The 16,930-nt window shown below is 42.7% G+C and overlaps 1 protein-coding gene across 1 annotated transcript in view; it reads right to left on the bottom strand.

Moving 5' to 3' along the window:
• The window catches only part of SHCBP1 (SHC binding and spindle associated 1), a 36,644-nt gene that overhangs the window by 12,519 nt on the left and 7,195 nt on the right, over nt 1–16,930 (bottom strand). Inside the window, exons 4-5 of the mRNA XM_029074423.2 lie at nt 15,968–16,176; nt 6,799–6,891 (exon numbers count right to left, since the gene is read on the bottom strand). Of these exons, the coding sequence (XP_028930256.1) occupies nt 6,799–6,891; nt 15,968–16,176 (302 nt within the window). The remainder of the gene's footprint in view (nt 1–6,798; nt 6,892–15,967; nt 16,177–16,930) is intronic.

Below are 16,930 nucleotides of genomic sequence, written 5' to 3'. Positions count from 1 at the left end.
TGCAAGTCGAAACGCAGAATTGACGTTAAATACTTTTCAGTCACTTAAAGGTACAGTGAAAAACTGGCCCACCCAGTCCTGAAAGACACATTATGAGAGTTGTTTTCAATTTCAGACCTCAACAACATGCTACTCATTTCTAATTATTATAATTACATTTTGGTTGAGGATTAAAGAATATGTTCATCACTGTTAAATCCCCCCAGGATAAAAGTTTTTTGGTTATTCAGTTTTGGCTCAGATGTTTGTGCCATCTAAGAACATAAGCAGAAACCAAGTCTATCCCACATTCTGCAGAGGGCCCACTGAATTATTAAAGAAAAAAATTGTGATATTTAAAAATAAACTTTCCTCTTCACCCCATTCTCATTTCAGAGAAAAAAAAGGCACCAATCACAAGGGCTAAGTATGTCAGCAAAATAAGGTACCCAAAATATTTTCAAAATTTTTTTAAAAAAAGCAAATCTTTAAAAATCCCAGTTATAGAATTGTAGCTCTGGAAGAGGCCTCTATAAATCTAGCCTACCCCTCTAGTACTAAGCATATCTGCCCCATTATAATCTTAGATCCTAATTTAGAAAGACCTGCTGCGTGACCTTGGGCATGTCATTTCACCTCTCTGCGTATCGGTTTCCTCATCTGTAAAATCGGGATTAAATACCTGACCTCCCTCCTACTTAGAATGTGAGCCCCATGTGAGACAGAGGCCGGGTCTGATGTAATTAATTTGTATCCACCTCAGTGCTCAGAACAGAGTAAGCGCTTAAATACCACAATAACAACAAATACCATAGTAATACTAATTTGTTTATAAGGGTAGGGCTGTACACTCAAAATTATAATAGGGGCTCCATAATTCATTCATCCTACAAATTATTCCTAATATTCCTTTACTTAAAAAAGCCAAATTTCTCTCTTTTGCATCAGATCTTAAAAGTTAGGAACAACGAAGCATTGGAACAGTAGGAGGTGAGAAGATTTTTATATTATTAGCCCCCTGAGGGACAAGGGCCCATGCCCAATTCCTAACTGTGGATTCTCTCCTCTGCTCAGTACAGTGTTCTACACACAGTAAGCCATTAGTACCATTACTTATATATGGTATTTGTTACGTGCTATGACATACCATTACTGCTATGGAAGAGAGAGGGAGGGAGGGAGGAAGAAGGAGTTAGATAAAAGAGACAAAGCCCAGGTTTTCTGTTTTTGTAGACTAGTTTGCGGTTACCATCTAAGCTATTAAGAGTTTGTAGATTCATTCTTTATAATTTAGCCACAGTATCCCTGGAAGCATCAAACACTTTTATGAGAAATTCAGAATTTGGAAAACATGGCCCTCTAAGACTCAGATGAGAAAAGCAGTGAAATTTCCTGCTGAAGTTAAGAAAAATTTTAGTCAAAAAATAAGAGTTAATTGCTGGCCATTCCTTTAGAACCACTTTATATTTATGCAGTTTTCTAGGACATATTTTCTTAGTTATGTACATACATAAAAGTATAGTTGAAGCACAAACCCCATTTGGCCCAAAGCTACATTAAAAAGCTAGTGTTGCCAGAATAAAGCTGAATGCTTAAGAGCCAAAAGACAATTCCTCAGACCACCAAACTGAAGCAGCAGAGTATAAAATCCGCCTTAAACCTGCATAAAAAAAAAAAATCACAAAATCCCAGTACAGGGTCGAAGGACCTAAATATGCATCAAATGGGAGAGTTGTATACTTTGTGTGAAAGCAAAAAGAAGCCTTTTCAGGAAGAAGGAATATACTCAGTTCTGCCATAACACAGGTTTTCCCTATGCACAAACAGCATGGCCCAGTGGCAAGGGCATGGGCCTGGGAGTCACAGGACCTACGTTCTAATCCCCGCTCCACCATTTACCTGCTATTTTCACATCCGGGATGGCCAATGAAAATCCGGGTGGGTAAATGGACTTCTGAGGCAAACTAGCACATAAATTCAGAAGCAGCGTGGCCTAGGGGATAGAGCACAGGTCTGGGAGTCAGAAGGACCTGGGTTCTAATGTTGGCTCCACCACTTGTCTGCTATGTGACCTTGGGGAAGTCACTTCACTTCTTTGTGCCTCAGTTACTTCATCTGTAAAATGGGGATTAAGACTGTGAGCCCTAAGTGAGACAGGGACTGTGTCCTACCCAATTAGCTTGTATCTACCCCCAGGCTTTGTACAGCGCCTGGCGCATAGTAAGCGCGTAACAAATACCATATATTATTATTATTATAAACTCCATCTTCTTTGGGCTTATTTTTCTTCCCTAGAGCCTTAGTGGCTCTGCAAAGCAGTTTATAATCACCTATGCATTCAACCCATCATCCACTTGCATAAGCTCCTGGATGACTCTCTCTCAAGGACCCTCGATGATGCTCAGATGTGATGAGTTGGCCGTCTCCTGGTGATTCAGAAGCATATTCCGACACCAGCTTCGTCACAGTCTGAGGCATGGTAGGCACAGGGAAGGTTGAGAAAGACTGGCCCTCACAGCAGGCCTCTTCTCCGTTACAGTGGGGAAAGACTTATTGTTGAAGGATTAGGCTTCAAATTCACAGAGACACCACTGACACTGAAGTTCATCTATGGAGATAAATGAAAAGCTGACGGTCCCAACTGCAACATGTATGCACAAAGACTATAGCTTTGTCATTCCATGGCACAGTTAAAGTGTCTGCTCTGTCTCACAAAACCCTCAAAGATGCTGCTTGAAGAGAAACACTCCTTTTAGCATTCCCATGATGCCACGTGGCCTAGGCTCAGTCTTAATGCCACCTTAAAGCATTTCTTCTGTTTCCCTTGCTTTCGGTTCCCTCCTTTCGGTGCTCCACACTGCATTTATTTGGGAATCTGCCTGCCACCCTTTCCTCATATACCCAACCCAGAAAGCTGTGTGGAGGTGAATATGGCTTCAACAGTGGTAGAATGACTGTGGTTCCGGGACTCATTTTTGATCTTTCCGCTTGATGTTGAGAACAGCCTTATCAGTGATGCCCATGAACCTGGTCAAGAAGTTGGAGGAGGAGTATGAAGTGGGTCTAGATCTGCCAACTGCAGAGAAGGGATGATAACACCATAGCTCTACAGATGTGCGGTCTGGTCTGAAATCTGATTCCATGTTGCTGCTCGGCTGACAGCCACCCAGAGGTCATGCTAGCCATCCTGATTAAATATTCTACCCCTGTCGATCCTCGCATTGTGGCTCGGTGTGCTTAAAAGGTCCCGGCCGGATTAAGGTCCATATTGTCAGTGAAGAACTTTGGTGTGTAGGGTTTTCGCGGTACTGGGAGGCGCTTCACTTTGGTTTTCTTCAGTCACGGCCAACCGGAGCATCAGGCTGACTCTCCGGTTCACCATCCAATTTCCTTCCATGAGGATCTGAAACCGATTCTACGCCACCATCCGGGGAGCTTAATAAAAATTTAAAAACCTCCAGAATGGCTGCATAGAATAAAGGGAACGATACTACTACGTAGCACTGCTTTACCCTACTGGCAATCTCCAAATCTAAAAAGACAAGCCACGGGCTGAGGAACGATCTCAAAATTCTGATGAATGTCTCCCGGGCCCCAAATTTTCTAAACTAATCTCCAGAGTCCTGAGCTGCTTAATGGTGTCAAATACTTCTGAAAGGTATTTGAAAATGGAATAGAGGTCTTGGAGTTCTTTTCCTGCAGCAGTCTATGTGACAGCAATCAGGTCAGTGCCGTGGCCTGAAGATACATTGTGACTTTAGCAGCCGGTGCATCTTAGCACTTAGTAGAAGATCCTCGATAGCGAACGGTACATTCAAAAGACCCTCCTTGCCTGGGATTAGTGGGGGAAATGCCAGTCGCCTTCAGAGGATCATTCAGTGAGGAATAAAAGCCCTTGGTTGGGTGGCAGTCAGCAGAGCCCTGCGTCTTTTGAGCAGCGGCAACCTCTCCTGATCGTATCAGGAAATCTAGTTTCACTCAGGGCATGGAATCAATTCCCTCTCTGGCCAAGGCCCCAACGATAAATGATGTCGCTCTTTTGGGACCGCTGTTGTTTCAAAAAGCGATCTAGAATAGCTTGTCTAATTTTGGACATCACAAGGCAAATATTGCCCACACACATTAGATTTAAAACTAATGTATAAGGCTTTAAAATAGAAGTATATGATATCCCTAGCCAGAAATACTACCAAACAAAATTTCACAATGTTTTGTCTTTAGATTAACACTCATGAAATAGAAGTCTGTGCTTCGCTGGCTAAATAATATATGTGGGTAATTTTTAAAGTTAGTCGTGCTCTAAAAATAATCAAGAATATGAGCAGTGCTTTTAAACTAGAAGTCCTAATACAAGCAATACATCCCAGAACATTAGTTTCTACATGTCCTTAGGTAGAACTACTCTCTGTTTTTTTATTTAACAAGTACTATTTTTTATTTTAAGTGCTAGGTGCCAGGCTCAGTACTAAGTTCTGGGATAGAGGCAAGTTAATCAGATTGGACACAGTCCATGTCTCACATGGGGCTCAGTCTCAATCCCAATCCCCGTTTTACAGATAAGGTGACCGAGGCACAGAGAAGTTTAGTGACTTGCCCAAGGCCACTCAGGAGACAAGTGGAGGAAATGGGATTAGACCCCAATTTCTTCTGACTCCCCAGCCCGTGCTCTATTCATTAGGCCACACTGCTTCTCTTCTACGTATTGACTTATTAAGGGACTGTAAACTCATTGTAGGCAGGGAAAGTGTCTGTTTATTGTTGTACTGTACTTTCCCAAGCACTTAGTACAGTGCTCTGCACACAGTAAGAGCTCCATAAATACAATTTAATGGATGAATGAACAATGAGGGCAATCTGCTTATTTGTTTGTTTTAAATAAAAGTTTATTTATACCAAAAGGGTTGTTTAACGTTCAAGTTTGCTTTATTCCCAAAAGTGTTGTGTTTTTTTTAAATTTTCTGTTCCGAATCTAACAACGGTCTCAGACTCCTTTGGGTCTGAGAGCCTCTGGTGGTAAGAGTTGGTTTGCAAAGCCTGAGTGGTTTGCTTATTGAAAACCACTGATCTAAACCAAACTATCTAAACCCAGATACATACTGAATTTTGGTGAAAATTTCAATGATACTAAAAATCTCACAGTTTCAAATATTGTTGTTCAAATTAATGAAAAATGATCAAATCAATAGATGATATGAAACTCCCAAAGCAAAAAAAAAAGTTTTTGGACTGATTCATCAGAATTTAAAGTTAGGCCCAAGTATACTTCGCCAACGGCAGTGATAAAAACTGATTGTTCCAAAGATTATCAAAATGTGAAGAATTAAAAGTCAACTTTTGAGTAAACATTAACATCTCAGGCATCCAAATTAGATAGTATATCCCTATCGCTTGTATCTGTTACTTCAGAAATTGGAGGAGCAAAAGAACAAAACATCTGTGCTTTTCAAGAGACGCAAGCTTTGAAGAATGATGTTGTGAATTAACAAGGAAAAATATTTACTATACACTGCAAAATAAAGATGGTGTACTTTGGTTCCCTTTGAGTTTTCCCTAATGAGAGTTCCACTCCCATCTGAGCCCTTCAGAGACTTCCTTAAAGTGTCTGTCGGCATTTGCTGCCATTCCAGTTCCTTCATCAGTAGCGAAGTTTCTCCTGTCTGACAGAAAACAATTCCTCCCTTCTGCCTTACCATCTGCTGGTGCTTTATAGAGGCATGTATGGAAATTTTTTTTTGTTGTTAGCTCTCATTCAAAGTTGGTAAATGTGGCTACTCTTTTCCAAGATCAAATGTCCCAGGTGCGCATGGCATCAAAGGTACTGAAGTGTCATTACATTTCCCCTCAGTCTAAGCCAAACATCATCATTCCAGAGGACTCTTATTAAACCTGAAGAGTTTTCAGACTGACTATAATTCTGACATTTTACATACACCAAGGGAAGACAGTTGAAAAGCTGGAAAGGAATCACAACTGATTTAGAAAATGCAATGCTAAATGTTACAGTGTTCTAACCTTAGAAGAACAGTACTAAGTCTTCCCTCTCTCTTATCCACATATTTTTTTCGTGATATTTGTTAAGCACTTACTATGTGCCAGGCACTGTATTAAGTGCTGGGGAAGATTCGAGTTAATAAGGTTGGACACGGTTCATGTCCCACATGGGGTTCACAGTCTTAGTCTCCATTTTACAGATGAGGAAACTGAGGCACAGTGCAGTGAAGTGATCTGCCTCAGCAGACAAGTGGCAGAGTCAGGATTAGAACTCAGGTCCTTCTGACTTCGAGGCCCGTGCTCTATGCACTAAGTCGCAAAACTTTTTAAACATTCCAAATAATGGAATAAGACACATCCGATACACGTTAGGGTCTATGAAAATTGATACCATGTGCATCTCATGCCACCAAACAACCACCCAGCTTTTAAATATCTCCCAGTTTCTGTTTTCTTAAGCTCCAAAATCCTAGTTTTGTTCTTTTTTATTTATCCCTTGTTAAATAACAGCTCTTGAAATTGAAGCAAGATATCTGGTTTTAGAGCACCATCTAGAGGATGGCTCAAAACCATATTTCCAAAGAAGCTACAAGAAAATATGGAGCAGTCCATTAAGTTTCATGTTCATTTTGCGTCTTTCTGATAGCAATTTCTGTAAGAAATATAACAGCTGTTTGGCAGCATATGGCTTTTAAGCAGAATATTCAATTTCACGTCACCTGTATAAAAATGTCCATTATTTCATATAAAGTTATGCTACAAACGTTCTTCCAACAAGGAGGCACAGGGGATAAACCATCTCTACAAGAATAGAAATGAGGCACTTACAGTCTCAGTCGAGGTTCGACGCATCTAACAAAATAGTCATATTCATCCTCTTCCTCTTCATCCCAACTCCTCCAAATATTCTCGTAGAAAAACCTTAACACAAAGTTTTATCATTAAAATACAATCACTAACTGGGTTTGAGAATGTATCAAATCACTATCAACAATAAAAATAAGGTATTCTAAATATGATCCAGAAGTCTCTGAGATCCTAGAAACTGAAGAATAAACCCTCGCTACTTTTTAGTCAAATGTTTCAACTATATCTGTTCCTTCAGCTAAATAACATCTTGTTGAAAAATCCACAGCTTCAAATTACTAGTTTCAGCAGCAGGAAGAATTAGGGGTTAAACCCTCGCTACTTTCTAGTCAAATGTTTCAACTATATCTGTTCCTTCAGCTAAATAACATCTTGCTGAAAAATCCACAGCTTCAAATTACTAGTTTCAGCAGCAGGCAGAATTAGGGGTTATAAATGCATTCTGCACCAGTAAAGTACCTTTCTAAAATTTATGTTCTCCCAACAGAATAAGTGCATACATTAGTTTGCAGATATTTCATCTGCTGGTATGCCATATCCATAATGCATTAGTTTCATTAAAAAAAATAGATGCCGGGTGATGTGATTTAGCACAAATTAAAGAATAATTTCCCAATGAAGAAACTCTCATCACCTCCTCCCCCTTCTTTTCCCCTTCTTCTATCTCACCTACATGCTTAAAACTTATTTTACAGCAGACTAGTTGCTCTAAAGAGTGCAACATAGGAAAATGCCTTGCCTTGGGGAGTTCGAATCATGCCTCATTTTTTGTCCAATATGGAAGAAAATCTCCTTCCCAGAAATCAAATAACTTAATATGCAACAGTTCCTCATGAGAAAAAAGTGCTCTACTAAACAGTACGCATGTGCCCTGTACAGCAAAGATCTAATCTCGAGCCAGTTTAGACTCAAACTTGGAAAAGTGTAGCTATCAGGGCCCAAGGACCAAAAATGTCCCCACCATGCAGTCTTTACAGCAGGGGTCTTTTTGGGTAGAAGAGCCAAACGAACTGGGAGCAGTCGGTGTACAAAGAGCCAATCATACAATTTGTGAGCCTCCCAAATGGCATGATGTCACTGTGTCACATGATATGGCATGATGTCGTTGCATCACCCAGTTGTTTCCTAGACACAAGTGTCACTGCCAGCGGGGAAGAGGAGAGGGAAAAGGAGAGTGGGAGAGGAGGGAGAAAGAAGGAGAGGAAGAAAGAAAGGGGGCAGGGAGGAGGGAGAAAGAAGGAGGAATGAGGGAGGAGTAAGGGGAGGAGGGAAAGGGGAGAAAGGAAGGAAGAGGAGGGAAGGAGGGAAAGGGAAGAGGAGAAGGAGCTGCCAGGAGAATTTCTTAAATCCTCCTTCTGCCCTTGTCCCTGCCCTCAGCCGCCGTCTCTGGACAAGTTGCCAAATGAAGCAGCATGGTGTAGTAGGATAGAGCACGGGCCTGGGAGTCAGAAAGTCATGGGTTCTAATCCCGGCTCTACCACTTGACTGCTGTGTGACCTAGGGCAAGTCACTTAACTTCTCTGTGTCTCAGTTAACTCATCTGAAAAAATAATAGTAATAATGTTGGTATTTGTTAAGCGCTTACTATGTACAGAGCACTGTCCTAAGCAATGGGGTAGATACAGGGTAATCAGGTTGTCCCACATAAGGCTCACAATCTTCATCCCCATTTTACAGATGAGGTAACTGAGGCAGAGAGAAGTTAAGTAACTTGCCCACAGTCACACAGCTGACAAGTGGCAGAGTGGGGATTCAAACCCATGACCTCTGACTCCCAAGCCCGGGTTCTTTCCACTGAGCCACGCTGCTTCTCTAGATTAAGAGTGTGAGCCTAATGTGGGACAGGGACTGTGTCCAACCTGATTAACTTGTATGTATCCAGTGGTTAAAACAGTATTTGGCAGATAATAAGTACTTAACAAATACCATTATTATTATGAAGATCTACTTCCTCCCCTCCAAGTTTAGAAGGGCTTCCGAGGCTACGGGATTGTCCAGAGTAAGAAGTGTTTCCTTCCGCAGAAGGGACAGGACCTTCTTTCCTGGTCAGAAAAGGGCAAGGACCACCCCCTGTTCCAAATAACACAAGATGGGTAGGGAGTCCAAGGGGCATGGCTCCATCCCCACCTGCTCCCAGAGTCTTCAGGGGGCCGGGGACGATAGGCACTGAGCCACCCTGCCTGGTGGAGGACCCCGGGCTGGCTACCTGTTGCTGACTCCCCCCTCTGTAATGGGCCGGTGAACCCCAGAAGCTCCATGCACTGTTGTTTGCCGTTGCGGCACAGTGCCTTGTGGGGTGTTCAAGGGGAGCCCCTCTTTAGTCCACGACCCTGCTCGAAAGCTACATTTGGCTCCAAGAAGAGCCAGGGATGGATTGAGGGCCACAGGCTGGCGATGCCTACTTCAGAGGGACTCGTCTACTACAGAACCGGTTTCTGCTATGAGCCGGTTAGCCCCTTCGTTCGGTTCCCTGAAAATAAAGTGTTAAACGAAAGAGCATTAAACAAAGAATAGTTTGCCCTCAAGAAAAATGTAAGGAGCTTTAATACGCTCTCAAGATTAAAAAAAACATATAAATACATTTTTCAAACTGATAGAAGACATAAGAATACGTGACTAAACAAGAATGTAAATGGCTATCTATAATGAAAGATTTTGAATTAGATTTTTTGCTTACAGAGGTAAATAAGGACTAAGTCTTCAAGGTGCTATCTTTTATATCCTATTCAGCTAAAGGGGACTTTGTGTAAACAAATTTAGGCTAAGTAGATAATAATGATAACAATAACAATGACTGTGATATCTGCGGTATTTGGCCTAGAGGGGAAGGAAGCAGATGGCAGGTTCCCTCTTCGGAGCAACATGGCCTAGAGGAAAGAGCATAGGTGTGGGAACCAGAAGGATGGGTTCTAATGCAGGCTCTGCCACTTGTCTGTTGTGTGACCTTGAGTAAATCATTTAACTTCTCTGTGCCTCAGTTTCCTTGTCTGTCAAATGGGGATTAAGACTGTGAGCTCCACGTGGGACAGGGACTGTGTCCACCCAATTAACCTTGTATCTACCCCAGCACTTGGAAAAGTGCCTAGCCCATAGCGCTTAACAAACACCACGATTATTATTACTAAGTATCTTTTCAACCCCAAGTGTAACTGAAATGATAGAGTCTCACCAGTTTTCGGATGACATGCAAACCCTCCTTCCATTCTCTCTTTCTCCCTTCAGAGTGCACAGGACTGGGAATCAGGTAAACTGGGCTCTAATCCCAGCTCTGCCCCTCGCCTGCTGTGTGACCTTGGTTAAGTCACTTAACTTCTCTGGCCTTCAATTTCCCCATCTACAAAATAGAAATTACATACATGTTCTTCCCTCAGCCTGCAAACCCCATGTGGGACAGGGACCATGTCTTATCTGACCATCTTATATCTATCAAGTTGCTAGGTCAATGCTGGGCACAAAGCAACCACTTTAAAAACTAACTTTATTGGATCAACATCCTACAGAGAAATATTGAGATTATCTGTCCTTTTTGTGTGCAAACAAGGCTAATAACAATAATAATTATGGCATTTGTTAAGCGCTTACTACATGTCTGACTCCACACTAAGCACTAGGGTGGATACAAGCCAACTGGATTGGACACGGTCCCTGACCCACACTGGGCTCAGTCTCGCTCTCCATTTTATAGATGAGATAACTGAGGCACAGAGAAGTGAAGTGACTTGCCCAAGGTCACACAGCGGACAAATGGCGGAGCTGGAATTGGAACCCCTGACCTTCTGATTCCCAAGCCCATGCTCTAGCCACTACGTCATGCTACTTCTCAGCAGGAGGGGGACCCAAAATTTAGCCACTTTACTACTTCTTAAATCAAATATTGCCACATGTTTTGCACTGCTACTCCAGCCGTAATTCCCTCCACATCAAGCAGAACTTACAACTTGGATTCAAGGCTCTATCCAGATTCCACTATCTTACATATCAGCTCTCAAACCACTATACACTCTTTAATCTTCATTCCTCCCAAGATCGTCTTCTAACTGGGCCTGTTCCTGCCCATCAACCACTTATACTGTTCCTTGTCCTTCAAATCCTCCAACTACGGGTCTCCCAGTTTTCAAAGTCCTCCTAAAATTTTTCTCCAGAGCGCATTTTTCAGGTGCTTTGTTTAAAAGCAGGATTGGAACTAAAATTCCCTATAAAATAAGATTCATGGAAGCTGTACCTAGATTTTACAGGGGCCCAGTCACCTTAGAAACAAAAAGCAGCTTCTCCAAAACTACAAGAGGAGCCATCACCAAATTCCCTGGAACATTATGGTGACCCCTACAAATAATACACCACCATTAAGTTCCAACTAAGAACACAAGGGCCGAAGATGGGGCATAACTGAACAAGCTTCAGCTTGGTTTACAACATTATATTCTGATCATTTCTTCTGAGAAAACCCCCAAAAAGCCATAATCACAGACAACATACTGAATGTCACGGGACGGTTAGACGTTTTTGAACCAAGAATTCACAGTCCCTAAAGGTAATTCAAAGAACTATAGGGAATATAACTTTAGTTAACGGCACCCAACGGGACATCCGAAAACCCAGAAGTAAGCAGCAGGAGCAGTTTATCGGGAGGATTTGAGTCAGACCAGAGCTGCTTTCTAGTGACACTTGCCTCCAACGGCTGCTAGTATTCATTCAAATCTATTTATTAAGCGCTTACTGTGTGCAGAGCACTGTACTAAGCACTGGGGAAAGTACAATGCAACAATAAACAGTGATATTCCCAGCCTCCAATGAGCTCACAGTTTAGAGGAGGGGAGAAAGACATCAGTACACATAAATAAAATTGCAGATATACACATTAAGTGCTGTGGGGCTGGAGAGGGAAGAGCAAAGGAAGCAAGTCAGGGAGGTGAAGAGAGTAGGAGATGAGGAAAAGTGGGGCTTAGTCTGGGAAGGCCTCTTGGAGGAGATGTGCCGTCAACAGGGCTCGGAAGCAGGGGAGAGTGATTGTCTGGTGGATTTGAGGAGGGAGGGTGTTCCAGGCCAGAGGCAGAAAGTGGGGCAGGGGTCGGCAGCAAGAGAGGGGAGATTGGGCACAGTGAGAAGGTTTGCACTAGAGGAGCGAAGTATGCAGGCTGGGCTGTAGAAGGAGGTGAAGTGAGGTGAGGTAGGAGGGTGCAAGGTACTGGAGTGCTTTAAAGCCAAATGTGAGCTTTTGTTTGATACAGAGGTGGATGGGCAACCACTGGAATTTTTTGAAGGGTGGATGACATGTCCTGAACGTTTTTGTAGAAAGATGATCCGAGCGACAGAGTGAAGTATGGACTAAAGTGGGAGGTTGGGAGGTCAGCAAGGAGGCTGATGCAGTAATCTAGGTGGGATAAGATGAGTGACTGTATTATCGTGGTGGAAGTTTGGTTGGAGAGGTAAGGGCGGATTTTAGTGGTGAAGGTAGGAGCGACAGGATTTGGTGGCGGATTGAATGAGAGAGAAGAGTCAAGGATAACTCCAAGGTTATGGGCTCGTGAGATGGGAGGGATGGCGGTGCCGCCTACAGTGATGGGAAAGTCAGGCAAAGGTCAGGGTTTGGGTGGAAAGTTAAGGAGCTCTATTTTAGACATGTTAAGTTTGAGATGACAGGAGGACATCTAAATAGAGATGTCTTGAAGACGGGAGAAGATGCAAGACTGGAGAGATGGAGAGAGATCAGACGAGGAGACGTAGATTTGGGTATCATCTGCATAGAGACGGTAGTTGAAGCCATGAGAGCGAATGAGTTCTCCAAGGGAGTGTGTAGAGATGGAGAATAGAAGGGGACCCAGAGGTGCTCCTGGAGGGACCCACACAATTAGGGGTTGATTAGGAGAGGAGGAGCCCACGAAGGAGACTGAGAATGAACGGTGAGAGAGAAAAGAGGAGAACCAGGGGAGGACAGAGTCAGTGAAGACAAGAATGGATGACATCTCCAGAGAAGGGTGTGGTCCACAGTGACAAAGGGAGCTGAGAGGTCGAGGAGGATTAGGATGGAGTAGAGACCATTGGATTTGGCAAGAAGGAGGCCAGTGGTGACCTTTGAGAGGGTGGTTTCTGTGGAGAGAAGGGGATGGAAGCCAGGTTGGAGGGGGTCCAGGAGAGAATTGGAGGAGAGGAATTTGAGAGAGCGGGTGTAGACGACTCCCTCAAGGAGTTTGGAGAGGACGGGTAGGAGGGAGATAGGGTGATTACTGGAGGGAGCCATGGGGTCAGGGGAGGGGTTTTTTAGGATAAGGGAGACATGGACTTGTTTGACGGCAGTGGGGAAGAAGCTATTAGAGAGTGAACAGCTGAAGATGTCTGTTACTCTCTACTCAACCAGAAGGACTTGGTCATTTTGTGCCTGGGGGTGGGATAATGCGGAGTGAGGGTTAGAAGTCTTCAGGTGATAGAAGTCCTGGGGCACCAAGGGTAGATTCTAAAACAGGTTGAAATTCCTTGTAATACTTAATATTCACCTAATACATTCTGCAATAAATAATATACAGCACATCAAACATACTGAAAGAGTATCTGGTTATTCTTGCAAGGTGAAAAAATAGTCATTTTTTCAAGGCATTTTGAACCCTTAAATGCATATCCATCTACACTATAAAACTCTCCTTAACAGGCCCTTTTCTTGATAGGTCTATATGATTCGATACCCGGTATTGTTATTAGCACTCTCCTGCAGTTTACCTTGGTTTAGTCATTAAAGCCTATTTCCATTAGGCATGGAGAGCATTGTCTTTGCTATATTAGAGAAGCAGCATGGCTCAGTGGAAAGAGCACAGGCTTGGGAGTCAGAGGTCATGGGTTCGAATCCCACCTCTGCCACTTGTCAGCTGTGTGACTGTGGGTGAGTCACTTCACTTCTATGTGCCTCAGTTACCTCATCTGTAAAATGGGGATTAACTGTGAGCCTCACGTGGGACAATCTGATTACCCTGGATCTACCCCAGTGCTTAGAACAGTGCTCTGCACATAGTAAGCGCTTAACAAATACCAACATCGTTGTTGTTATGTGAAAAATAACCCTCTGAAAGTTCATCCAAAATATTTACTGAGCTCAGGCCGAACACCAAACAAGGTACTAAGCACTAGGGGGTCTACTATAGAAATAGTAGATACATCCCTGCCCTAGAAATCTCACAGGGAGACTGACACTAAAATAAATCAGGAGGAAGTAAAGAGGAGCAGTGTGGTACAATGGATAGAGCACAGGCCTGGACAGCAGAAGGTCATGGGTTCTAATCTCTGCTCTGCCACTAGTCTGCTGTGTGAACTTGGGCAAATCACTTCACTTCTCTGTAATTCAGTTACCTCATCCATAAAATGGAGAAAGAGAATGTGAGCCCCAGGTAATAATAATAATAATGTTGGTATTTGTTAAGCGCTTACTATGTGCAGAGCACTGTTCTAAGTGCTGGGGTAGACACAGGGGAATCAGGTTGTCCCATGTGAGGCTCACAGTCTTCAGCCCCATTTTACAGATGAGGTAACCGAGGCACAGAGATGTTAAGTGACTTGCCCAGAGTCACACAGCTGACAAGTGGCAGAGCCGGGATTCGAACCCAAGACCTCTGACTCCAAAGCCCGTGCTCTTTCACAGGACTGTGTCCATCCTGATTTGCTTGTGTCCAACCCGGTGCTTAGTACAGTGCCCGCATTCAGTAAGCACTTAAATACCATAATAATAATTACTATTAATTATCATTATTATTAAAGAGTTTAAAGATATATTCACAAGCATTATGGAGGAGTGAGAAAGGTACCCAAATGCTAGGTGGCATGAAGTGTTGAAGGGATAGTTGGGGGGTTACTGGATGGACACAATGAGAAATTAATCAGAGAAGGCTTCCTGGAGATGTGATTTCAGAAAGACTTTGAAGATGGAGAAGCCAAATGTCTCCCAAACTTGAAGGGGAAGGGAGTTTCAGATAAAAAAGAGGGTGTAAGGAAGAGGCTGGTGCTGGAAGACACTAAAACAAGGAGCAATGACTACTGTATTAAGTACTGCACAAAATGTACACAAAAATCATCTAATTCAAAATATCTTAGCATTGCTTCATATTTAAGTTACAATTTAACTGTATTTACTATGCTCTAATATAATGATTTCAATTTGATCTTTGGGGATCTTGGGACTCCACTAATGTATTTTACAATATTCCCTGAAATGACATGTTGTTATTAGACGATCTGGATATAACCCAATGGAAGAATTAGGGAACACTCTTCCCACAACAGAGGTCTTTCTGGTATGACACAATCTGCAATTGGCACACGTAGCCTGAGGAAGGACGAACACCGCTTGACACATAATAAGCACTTAGTAAATACCATTAGAAAAGCAAAAAAGGAGGAAATGGTGGTGTCCAAACATGCAGCTTTAGTCCGTGTGAGATGCTGATAAACTTCCCAGCCACTCCCTCAGCCTTTCTGAATTGTACCAAACAGCATTTTGGGTTTGTTTTTGCAAATTTCTACTATTTCCTACACCCAAATGGCCAAGTGGCCAAGGTGGAAAAGCATTCGTTAGGGACGAGAGACAGGCGCAGGGGAGAGAATAATAATATACAAATTTATATTTTAAAATGTCAATCATTTTGATGTCTTTACACCATCTAACCCCTAACCCAATAATTTCCATTCATTCGGTGGTTATTATAATGTGATTTCACCATAACACAAGGTTTTTCAAGGACATGACACCCATGCTACAGGAGAACTCCCTGTGCATTAATTCCTACTGGAAACCATCCTGCATTTTGTGCTCTTTTGCTTACTCTATTTTCCTGGAGCCAATTATGAGTGCTAACTGAGGCATAACCGTCCAAATAGGCTCTTCTTTCTTCAGCTGCTTCAGCTTCAATATTTAATAACCACCTCCTCTGTTTCTAATAGTATAGAAATGTCTCAGTTGTTCAAATTTATTTCTTGGACGATTGTCGCCTCTCTCACTCTGGGCTAAAAATTGCTGCACGACAAGAAACCTTTTTAAAATTACAATGATTGATTTGCCATCTTGGACTTCGGGCTTAGATACTACCCTGGGCAGCCAGAGCCAGGGCGATTTCTCGGGATACCAACAAAAATCTACCCGTTTGTCTTTTACCTGACGTGCTCTATTGCAAGCGCTGTCTGATCAAACTCTCCTGAATCATCAAACACCACCCACAGCTCTTGCAGTGGCAACTGATGCTCCTTTAGATCCAACAGCTCTTTCATACACTCAGAAGTGAAAGTACCGACCCGGGGCTCACAGAGATACGGGTCACTAAGTTTCACCTCTGCCTTCAGTGATGAAAAGTCCACATTTGTGACCTAAAAGAGAAGGCAAGGAGACTTGTTTATTCTGTTTTCCAGAAACACACAAAATGATTGCATTTGACAATGCACATACATTTCCCATAATGGGACTATAGGAAATTAGCATTAATATGTGAAAGACAAGATGCCTAATCCTTGGTTTCTTCAGGAGCAGGGATTGTTTCGTCTCCTATCATTGTACTCTCCCAAAGCCTAGTACACTGCTCTGCACACAGAAGGCACTCCAGATCCTTTTCCTTTACTCAAAGGTATTTATTAGAAAGATAGATAAAAAAGCAAATGCCAAAAACCAAATATTGTGCCCTCTTGGGCTTTCAGAAAACAGCCGATAGGTTTTCTGATTTTAAAATTTCCCAAGTAACTGGATGCTTCCAAGTTTTTAAAGGAAAATATTCTGCCAGAACGTCTAACCCAAAATACATGACGAGCTCCTCCAGTGAGACTCCATCACTAACAATTACATTTTAAACACTAAAACCCAGGTCCAAAGAAAGAATGCCACCGGTATATTTTTCCTCTCTCATTTTGGTGCTCAGAGACTTTTTTTTTTTACATCCGCATATACAAGTATATGCATTGTACACAAGCATATGCGTACACCACATCTAACCACACCCACACTGAACCCCAAATGAGGTTTTCTTCTCTCAGCCCCTGCAGCCTGCTTAGGCAGGGCTGGGCCGGCTAAGAGCCAGAGAAGCCCAGCAGCTGGACATTCCTCAATCCCCCCTGCTCTTCCACAGATTCT

The sequence above is a fragment of the Ornithorhynchus anatinus genome, chromosome 11 (genome assembly GCF_004115215.2).
Source record: "Ornithorhynchus anatinus isolate Pmale09 chromosome 11, mOrnAna1.pri.v4, whole genome shotgun sequence".
Taxonomy (NCBI): domain Eukaryota; kingdom Metazoa; phylum Chordata; class Mammalia; order Monotremata; family Ornithorhynchidae; genus Ornithorhynchus; species Ornithorhynchus anatinus.
This window is presented reverse-complemented; position numbering and strand designations above follow the sequence as displayed.